Below are 10,507 nucleotides of genomic sequence, written 5' to 3'. Positions count from 1 at the left end.
CCATAATTTTAGACAGTTAAAAATTTGAGACCATGCTACATTCTGAGTTTCTTAGATATTACAGTTTTATCATGTAGGAAGATTAGTAGGAAGTCACAGGAAACTAATATATTACTTACTACTGGAGTATTTTCATGTTTTTAGTATTTTTGTATGTACTGTATTTAAATTAGAATTCCATGTCATAACCTATTTCTTGTAACTTGAGACACAGTATTTCAATCAAAAGAGCTCATTGGTTCTTATTCTTCTTCCTCCTAACTAAGGGCATGGAAAACTACTGAAATACTTAAGCATGAATGACCATTGTGCACCTCACAGACTAGATATCATCCCAGGAGATTACAGCAGGTGACTAGCTTCAAGATGCTGCTGGGTTTGATTTCCTGAAGCTTCTTTGAAGACAACATGTGTATCAATGCATAATATGGCTTCAAAACTGGACAGTCCAGCAGAATGTGAGTTGATGACTGAGAATTTATCCAATATTCCTACAACCTGGGTCCTCTGTGAGGTCCATATATTAGGGTATTCGAAAAGTAATGGCAACATAGTTACTGTTTCACACTAAATTCATTTAGGTTACTTTTGACATTATATAATTAAAATATAGTCCCCTGCCATGTCAACAATACGTTGCCAAATTCTTTGAAGATGACGGACTCCATCTGCAGCATCATTTCTGGATATCTGTCACTAATCGAACTAAAATTCTTTAGATACCAACTCTTGATAGAAAGCGAATGCCTCGCTTCCACTCATCTTGCAATATTTCAGTATGGTAGAACTTCTCTCCCACAAGGTTCTTGTAATACCCTAAAGCACTGAGTTGCACTTTTTCCTCTTGCAACTTGGATTTTAGGAAGCACCTTTGTTTGTACCTACTGAACAATTTTTAAGCTGTATTACTTACTACAAATCAGAAATAATGACAGTATTTACAAAATATAGTTACTTCGAGGCTTTGAATATCGCAGGTTTATGAAAGAATCGTTACTCTGTTACATACTACAAGATTCCAACAGTCACCGCTAGGAGCACTGATTTATAGCATTGTTGCCATTACTTATCGAATGCCCTGGTACAGTAGACTCTCTCTTAACTGGCACCAAAGGGGCCAGGCTAGTTCCGGATAACAGAATAAATACCTGTATATACAAAAAAAAGTTCGTATTTCATGGTGCCAAAAGTTGAAACTGCAGCCATGTGAAACTTATTTCTCTATCACTTGCTCATAACTGAATGAAGATAAAAACTGTGTGGATTTTCTTTATTAAAACACATCATACAACACAAATAATACACTAATTTTAGGTTCGAATATTCACTGAAAACGAAAGTTCGTGCGAACTTACTAATGTGGCAAAACTGATGACCCAGACTGCCAATGTGACAGATTTAAACTTTTTTTTTTTTTTTGGCCCAGCCAAAAGTGCCTTTGTTCTGGTATATTACCAGTTACGAGCGATTTTACTGTATATGAAATGCTTATTAAGATGACAGTGTTCATTGTTCATCTTAAACTTCTCCTTTCTAAAGCTGAAAGTTCGATTAAATCAGGTCTTGATTCTTCTATTAAGGATTTTGCCCTGTACACCTCCAGGCTCTCATTAAACCCCTCATTAGGTTGGCCTGCACAACCTGTTTCATTATACTCTTAGGGATTTCAACACAAGGTTCTATGCAATAGTATTGGATGGTAATTCCATGTTTGGCCATGTAAATCGACTTATTCTGGATAGGGTCATAGTTTAACTCGATATTAGAAACTGTAGTGGTAATATGGGACATAGTAAGGCTTTGAAACAATATTTAAATGTAGTTTTTTTTTTTATTTCTCAATAAACACAGACCCAATTCACAAACGAGCCAACAGAAATGTAATGATACCAATACTTTCATCTAACTCATAACTAGGGACATCTGATTTTATGAACGATTTTATCATAAATTTCTGCTAATGAAGTCAATGAGTTAAAATTGTTATAGATATGAATGAGATTCGTTCTGTGAACACGTTTTACGATCGCGATTTGTCGCAAATTTTGTTAGTTTTTTTTGCGAATTTGCCAATTTTTTGCATTAAATGCTTTTTTTTTACGAATATTGCCGAATCGTACTTTCATTGGTCACGAAATTCGATTATTTTATTTTCGACAATGAAACATTCAAAATAAGTACGAAAATGGATTTGTCTATCATGTTTCATGTGGAAAGCATGGCTGCTCAGCTCTGAAAAATGAAAATCTGTGTTTCGCACATGCACAATGCTTAGGTTCTTCACACCTAACTCAATAACAAAATATGTATAAAAAGTATTTACCACATTTTCAGCAAGATTAAGAAGTAATGTATTTTGATAATTCGGCAGTCTGTCATAGTAGGCCTAATGTTTTTGATATTCACATGACACTTTTCTCCATCTAATGTGTAACTGTCCTTATTAATATCAGGGAAGTCGGTAGGGGAATGAGTGTTTTATTATCAATTTTTTAAAAGTGATTTCCAAATTTAAATTCAAACGTTTTCTTCACGATTTACATGTTTAAATACAGAGATTTTTATTATTTATATATTTAAATAACTTTTTCACGAATTACAGTAGCTTTATTTTCCGACTTTGATGTATTTTATTCACTGTTTCACAGTGTCCTTACTTATGAGGAAAAGAATAGCTTTAGCATACAGAGAATCTATGAAAATTCGTCTTAGGAAATATCTGGGAAAATAAAAATATTTTGTCAGTTCTACACAAAGTGTTATGCTTCAGGGTTTTCTGAGTCAAAACATATCATCCTCCTCTTACGATTTTTATCTTGTGCACTTTGTTTCTAAATTTTCTAATAAGATTATTATTTCTGTGACGAATCTGCAAAGATCGTTCATACATATTATGTTTTATGACATAAAATATGCTGTTAATTACAGTTAATATGGGAAGTAGATAAGCTGAGGTCATTTCATTTTTTACAAAATAATTAGTATCTTGCACACAAACCACTGATATCAGAATATATATCAAGCATTGAATTTAAGTAACAAAATAACACATTTATCTATTTAAAACTCCTCCATGTTCCAAAGGAAACAGAAGAAGTATATATCCTAGGTATGACAATGAAAGCATAATATGTAACACAGAATATAAGAACATCTACATATACAGTCTTTCACATTTCCCATGGAGATTACAAGTGCTATTAAACTATTTCGATTTATTTAATATGTACATTTTACCTGCAATTTACCATGTCTTCATGTGGTTGTGAATGGAAAACTAACAGACTTTATAGCTATGAAAAATGGAAATGTTATAAAGAATAAAACACTGTATTTTGTTTCAATTACGGTCCAGTCATTTAATAAGAATGAATGAATTTGGTCATAATTTACATTCTACATGTTAAGACTTAAATTAGTGAAGAGCTCATGAAATTAATGAATAATCTACTCAGAAGACACAAGTTTGTTCATGAAGACGGATTCTTCTTATCAGATACTTTCAGTCTTGCAACTTCCTTCTCAAGTTGAACACACGCCTGTTCAATTTCATAATTTTTACTCACAAGTCCTACCCACTGGGCTTCTAATTGACGTAGCTTTTCTCCACCTTGGGTCTGCATATTCTTGCGCTGCCAGTTGATCTCTTGAATCAGCTTCCTAACGAAATTGATTCACATACAAAATATCAGTTTTGAATATGGATGATGTTCAAGTACAGAGGGATCAGATGAGGTCTGGACAGGAGCAACGAGATTTTCACTGTGCGCTTCTAATGCACTAGCAACGGGGAATGGACAGTGTAGAGTCACAAGTTTCTGTAACAGTAACGCAAGCAAGTATGTATCCGTCCTGGCTCTTGTCAAATTAGTGAATCAATCTCTAAGTGAATGGCGAGTGACACTGAACATACATTGTATTATATGGTTTTTTTCTTGTGCATTTAAAGTAAAAGTGTGTAATAGTGTAAACTGTATTTAATGGCTAATCAAATGTTTCAACTGAACAATGTATATATATTTATGATTCGTATGTGTTAACCCAGTCTACCAGCCAAGTACAAAGGCAGTTTGAAACACGATTCCCAGGTATAAAAATCCCATTGAGTACAACAATCCATAATCTTTATAATAAATTTCAGGCCACAGAAAGTGTTCAGCCTAAGAAACATAACAGACAGCGTAGGATTCTCACAGAAGAAACATTAGATGACATTGGTTATTGATTGGAACAGTCTCCTAGAAAATCACTTAAGTGTCTTTCACAAGAAATACGAATTTCTTATGGCTTTGTGCTAGTAAATTATTAAAGTTGCAGCAGCATAAAATAACTAAGAGACATATAGTCTTCAATCAGGTGATCCTGCACTTAGGCGCACATTTTGTGTGTGGATGCTGAATAATATTCATAACAGACTAATAGATCCACATTTAATATTTTTCTCATACACATAGTTCCACCTCCATGGTATGTGTGTTCACAAAACAATCGTTATTGGTGTGTTCAGAAACCTGATATCATTTATGTAATATCCGTTACAAAATCAACAGCGCTAATCAACCAGAACTACAGCGAGTTATGGAACATTTCATAAAAAGGTGACAAAAATGTGTGGGCAATGAAGGCGGCCAGTTTCAGCACCTCCATCAATAAAGTTGGTAAGTAAGACACTTTTTAAATAGTTAGGGGAACTTGTATGGTTGCATCCCTGCTGCAAGTGTATCAGCAGCGCACAGTGAAAACCCTGTTACTCCTGTCCACACCTTATCTGATTTCTCTGTATCTCGAACACAAATTTAATTTAAAATCATTTAGTAAAAGCACGTATTAAATCATATGTCTGAATTTAATACAACCACAATTTTAAAACTGTATGCTACTATGACTTGTGTTTAATACCAATTCTAGAGGATAGTATTTTTAAAAAAAATTTTGCCTAAAAATAAAAACGTGGCTGATGCCTTGGAGGTATCCCAGATTTAAAAATAAACTAATTTACAATGAATTTATTAATATGAAATTGTGAACTCACCTCATACTTTGGAGCTGCTTCTGAGCTTGGGTAACTAGTTGCACTAAGACTTCGAGATAACTTTTCCAAGCTTCACAGCCATATTCAACCATAAGCTCCAAATTGCATATTCTACAAAATAACGCAAATTGGAATATTATACTAAATTATACATAATAATACAAGTATTAATTCGAATATTTTGTAAGGAAATTCAAAATGCAGGCATATTGTTAAAATATAGAAATTAAGTAGGCTATACTACAAGGTACTGAGATATGCTGTATCAAATTCAAGCTTCAAATACAAAAAAACAGAACCTAGCAAAATAAAAACCATTCTATTTGGCTTTAAACATAAAAATACTACAAAATTACATTTTTTTACCTAATAAAAACTGTACATTTGCTTCTAAATTCTATCCCTGCCTACAATGTATCCGTATGAAGAGAGACAAACTCACATACGCATACATTTTCAGTGCCTGCACATTCTGTTGTCTGAACACGAATGTAGACTAATGTCTATTTTCTTATCTGTCTTATCTTGGTTAAATTAGATTGTTTAAAAGATGTGAACAAGAACAGTCAAAAACACAACACCATTATTTAATTAATGCACTACCTTCTATTCTATATTCCAATTGATGACTCCTGGCTTTTCAGATCTAATGGAACTTCATGATCATATTTTAATTTCATAATAATAGACCCAAGCGCCAATGTTTTGAACTAGCTGCCGGTAATATTCTCAGTCATATGAAACATAGTGAAAAATTTAATCACATATATTAATATCATCTACAAGACTTTCCTTCTTCCCATAGAATTTTCGTACTTAATAAAAATTATGCTGGTATTTATGGTGAAGTTCTCAGCTCATGCATAATGTCTAAATAATGAATTAACTCAAAATCATTATATACCTTGTTGCCTGATGCTCCAATTGTGCCATGGAATTCTCAACGCATTCAGTCCATGCTGCAATGTCTGTCATTTTGCCAGCAGGTGGGGGTGGAAGTTCATACCGTTTCATGCTAAGAACATCCATGGGCTGTCGCTGCTGCATTCGTTCAAACTCACTACGCATTATCTCAGTCTGCAAGAAATACATATTTCAGATGACACATGTATTTAAAAAATTGGTGCCATAAAGACGACACATTTTCTCATATGTTTTAAATATTTTACAATAATTCAGTTCTTTTATCATGTTGCCATAGTCATAGTGTAGGTATTTCTTGAATTATCATCCAAAAGACATGCATAAATGAAATAATTTACTGCGCAAAAATATAAGCTGAAATTTTCTTTTCTGGACTACATACTTACTTTAGACTTTATTGTGTAAGTTTAATCCCCAAAAAATTGCTGGACTCATGTCAGTAGATTTACTGGTATATAAAAAAAACTCTTGCTGGACAAAATTCCGGCACACCAGCGATATCACTTCGGCAGTTGCGAGCGTTGTTGAATAAACAACATTAAAAAAAAAAAACAATGGAAAGACATGGATTCTCCCCCACCGAAAAAGTTCAAAGCAATACATACAAGTTCCAGTAAAGTCATATTGACATTCTTCTTCGACTCTAGGGATGCTCTGCTTGTTGAATTTCTCGAGCATGGGACCACAATCAATGCACAGCATTATGAACAAACTTTACAGAAACCGAGATGTGCCATTAAGTCAAAATGCCCTGGAATGCTATCGAACGGCGTTATCCTTCTTCATGATAATGCCCGCCCACACATACTGCCAACTGTGTGAGGAATAAGATTCAGAGATTTGGTTGGGAAACGCTTCACACCCCCCCCCCCCTACTGCCCAGATCTCTCCCCATGTGATTTTCACATTTTTGAAGAGCTGAAGAATGACATTCATGGACTTCGTTTTGCATTGGATAGAGACATGTGTGACTGGGTAAAGAACTGGTTCAGTAGACAGCCCGTAAGCTTTTTCAAGAATGGGATTGATCGTCTGGCCTCGCAGTAGGATAAATGTATAACAGTTTTGGAGATCACTTTTGAGGTAACAAATATTCTATTATACTTTTTGGCATCTGACCCATTTTCATTTGACTGCCCCTTATAGAAACAATTATGAAAAATCCATTTGTCTGGGATATGGCACAATATGTATAGAAGAGATGAGGGTATCAGCAGATTAGCTGGAAACCCTTGACGAATTCATTCATTCATCACCCTTGGTTGAATTGACTCATTGAAACTGAATATGAACAAAATCTGTCCAGCGATTTAAGAGAAATTGCTGTATATATAGAGAAACAAACAGCATATCAAAAATCACTTCTTGGTATGCGTGTGTAAGAGTTATGCTAAGCCCTATGAATGGACTTACTTCAAAAGCACTCAAATTGAGAGGTGGCAGATGCTCGAGATAATTCTTCGTTGGTCTATATCGTCTTGTCTCCTCTTCAACCATGGCCAATGCCTGCAAAATAACTTAAGTTTAGTTCGTACCTACATATTGTTAAATTATTCATAACAAACTTGAACTTTACACTCCAAACTAAATTAAACATTGACTTGAGTTCTAATATCCAAGACGTAGTTTAGTGGCATGATTGACGAAGTAATGTTTTTATGAATACATAGGCCTGCTTCTTTTGTCAGTTACGTTTTATAGAAATGTTGAAAATGGATTTGATCAGTTTTCTTTACTTACAGTAGTATGTATATTTCAAACTGAAGATTTCAAGGAAAGGAAGAAATGACATAGCAGTATATTCAATTTTTTTTTGCATGCAATTCAGTGATGTGTCCAAAAGTGGCAGTAGATGATAAATGTACAATTCTTCAGACATGTTTAGAAGAGCTGTAGGCCTACAGGGAAAGAATGATATATCAGTAATCTAAGAAAAATAGATATGGGTGTGATACAAAATTTGGCATTGTCTATTGACTATACATCTTAAATATTGTTGTGGTTTGCTAATGTTCTTGGCTTTGGATTTACTCCATGTTAAATGTGAGGGCAGTCATTTTCTTTCGTTGTCTTTAAGGACCTCCATTCCTTTTTACAATGTTTATTACATAATTCTCCATAAACCTACACTGAATGCCGCACATTTCTCTAACTCAAACATTCGGATGTTGAGGAAAGAAGTGGATAGGATGGAGAGAAACATACATAGAGGAGAATGGCAGGTCACTCTAATGGCGCCATTTGTGAGAAAATGTAAGAACAAGAGGGATGATTAAAAAATCCGTTACTAGATGTCACTTGCATCTACTCCTCCTAAACTTCTTCTCCCTTCTCTTTTCTCCAATTTTCTCTCATCTCTTACCTTCTTCTCTCTTTCTGTGTCATGGTCTTGTAATCAGAAGGTACATTTACTTACAAAGAACTTTTAAATATAAATTTCTTCCTTCAGGTAGACTCCAATCTTCCATCCTTGCATTCACTGTCTGAGAGTCTCTTAACTACAGAACTACTGTAGACTAGAAGTTGATTGTAAGATATCAGATGTTGCTGATATCTTGTGTACATTGTCTCGAGAGGTCCAAGGGAAAAATGTTTCAACACGTCAATGACATAATGAATTAATGAAATTTGTGGGTAGGCGGAAGGAAGGTTTGGAAATTTATCCTTTGAAGAGGTAGAAAAATTCAAATACCTGGGAGCAACAGTAACAAATATAAATGATACTCAGGAGGAAATTAAACACAGAATAAAATATATGGGAAATGCCTGTTATTATTCAGTTGAGAATCTTTTATCATCCAGTCTGCTGTCAAAAAATTTGAAAGTTAGAATTTATAAAAGTTATATTACCGGTTGTTCTTTATGGTTGTGAAACTTGAACTCTCACTTTGAGAGAGGAACATAGGTTAAGGGTGTTTGAGAATAAGGTGATTAGGAAAATATTTGGGGCTAAGAAGGATGAAGTTACAGGAGAATGAAGAAAGTTACACAACACAGAACTGCACGCATTGTTTTCTTCACCTGACATAATTATGAACATTAAATCCAGACGTTTGAGATGGGCAGGGCATGTAGCACGTATGGACGAATCTAGAAATGCATATAGAGTGTTAGTTGGGAGGCCAGAGGGAAAAAGACCTTTGGGGAGGCCGAGACGTAGATGAGAAGATATATTAAAATGGATTTGAGGGAGGTGGGATATGATGATAGAGAATGGAGTAATCTTGCTCAGGATGGGGACCGATGGCGGGCTTATGTGAGGGCGGCAATGAATCTCCAGGTTCCTTAAAAGCCAGTAAGTAAGTATTTATCACAAAAACTTTCAGTAAGCTTACTTAAAGTTTATTACTTGTGGTACTTAGCTGCACTTTCTTCCACGTAAAAAATCTTGTTTCTGATCAGGGCTCCAGATAAAATTTGTCGCCCATTTCTCGACCACGTTGAATTTCGACGCTAAATAACCTTACCACTTGAAAGCGTCGTTAAATAAAATTCTACGAATCTACCTCATGTCAACGTGCGTCAGACTTTAGATCTCTCTACTTGTAGGCTCTAAGGAGTCAAGATTAATATGTTCACTTCTGTTTTTCATCAGGTTGGCTGACACTCATTTGTGTCATTTTTTGTGCAAAACACTTGTTACCAATCTGTCTCCTCATCAAATACTTCCTAACCGTATACCGTTCCAAGTTATGTCTAGGCACAGATCACGCACTTAAGACCTATTGCTCATACGCTGGCCCCAGTATTTGCTACTAGATATATAAAGTGCAGCCACTGCTCACAGTACATTGCTTGATTTACCTTCTTTATCTTTCCCTTCTCCTCAACCTTTGTGACAAGTAGCCTACTGTCAGTGACAAGGTTAGGTAGGGTTTGATTACGGAAGTGACAAGTGTTTTGAGCAAAATGAAACAAATTAATGTCAAGTACATTACCCCTCTGTTCCTTCTACATGTAGCAACGTAACGCTTTCAAAGTTGGACTGTAATTTTCTTTAGACTTACCGCTTCACGAACGCCAGGTTCATCATAACCTTGGTCAATATATGGTAGAGCATCGACTACAACCTCACCGGCCATTATTTCAAGTTCCTAGCAGCGTCTAGGTGTTAAGATTTTATTATTCTTTTATGCTACAGCAGTCAAAACCGTAAAAACAGAAGACAACAGTATCACAACTAATCCAATACAATTCTTAGATTCTTAGAGCCTATCTCCTCCCTCCTTGACGATTAAGACAACCAGTGTCGCCAACTCGATTCTTAAAAACTCGCTATGAAACAGTTCAGAAATCACTAAATTGCTACATTATCAATGTAAAATGAGATTACTTTGCGCTATAAGTGTTACAAACTTCGCTAAATTCGTAAATCAGCAATATAAATAATAAATTTTACCTGCTAAACTAACACAAAAGAACCAGATCTAACGGAGAAACCGCTGATTTGGCAACCTAAAGGCAATGACCAGTATTGATTGCCAACTGTCCAAATCGTATTTTGATCACGTAGAAGTACAGGAATCTCGTAAAAATTGCTACCCATTTAAT

General features: G+C 35.0%; 2 protein-coding genes across 2 annotated transcripts in view; one reads left to right on the top strand and one right to left on the bottom strand.

Annotated features, from left to right (window-relative positions):
* LOC138698040 (colorectal mutant cancer protein) overlaps nucleotides 1-1,109 on the top strand; it is a 485,405-nt gene extending 484,296 nt beyond the window's left edge. The window contains exon 17 of the transcript XR_011331666.1: nucleotides 267-1,109. The gene's annotated coding sequence lies outside the window, so the exon portion shown is untranslated. The remainder of the gene's footprint in view (nucleotides 1-266) is intronic.
* A 146-nt stretch (nucleotides 1,110-1,255) lies between these two features.
* BCAS2 (BCAS2 pre-mRNA processing factor) lies at nucleotides 1,256-10,212 on the bottom strand. Its single transcript, XM_069823729.1, has 5 exons — nucleotides 9,964-10,212; nucleotides 7,370-7,462; nucleotides 5,937-6,109; nucleotides 5,033-5,143; nucleotides 1,256-3,660 (listed from the first exon to the last, which is right to left on the bottom strand). The coding sequence occupies exons 1-5, from the start codon at nucleotides 10,036-10,038 to the stop codon at nucleotides 3,471-3,473; spliced, it is 642 nt and encodes a 213-aa protein (XP_069679830.1). The 5' UTR covers nucleotides 10,039-10,212; the 3' UTR covers nucleotides 1,256-3,470.
* Between the last annotated feature and the right edge of the window lie 295 nt (nucleotides 10,213-10,507).

Source organism: Periplaneta americana, chromosome 4 (assembly GCF_040183065.1).
Source record: "Periplaneta americana isolate PAMFEO1 chromosome 4, P.americana_PAMFEO1_priV1, whole genome shotgun sequence".
NCBI classification, from domain to species: Eukaryota; Metazoa; Arthropoda; class Insecta; order Blattodea; family Blattidae; genus Periplaneta; species Periplaneta americana.
This window is presented reverse-complemented; position numbering and strand designations above follow the sequence as displayed.

What these genes read in the sequence shown, in the direction of transcription:
- BCAS2 (XM_069823729.1), bottom strand. Translation starts at nt 10,038, where the DNA reads ATGGCCGGTGAGGTTGTAGTCGATGCTCTACCATATATTGACCAAGGT. An exon ending in AACCTGGCGTTCGTGAAGCG is followed by an intron (nt 7,463 to 9,963) that starts GTAAGTCTAAAG and finishes GTTATTTTGCAG; the next exon opens with GCATTGGCCATGGTTGAAGA. An exon ending in TCAATTTGAGTGCTTTTGAA is followed by an intron (nt 6,110 to 7,369) that starts GTAAGTCCATTC and finishes TATTTCTTGCAG; the next exon opens with ACTGAGATAATGCGTAGTGA.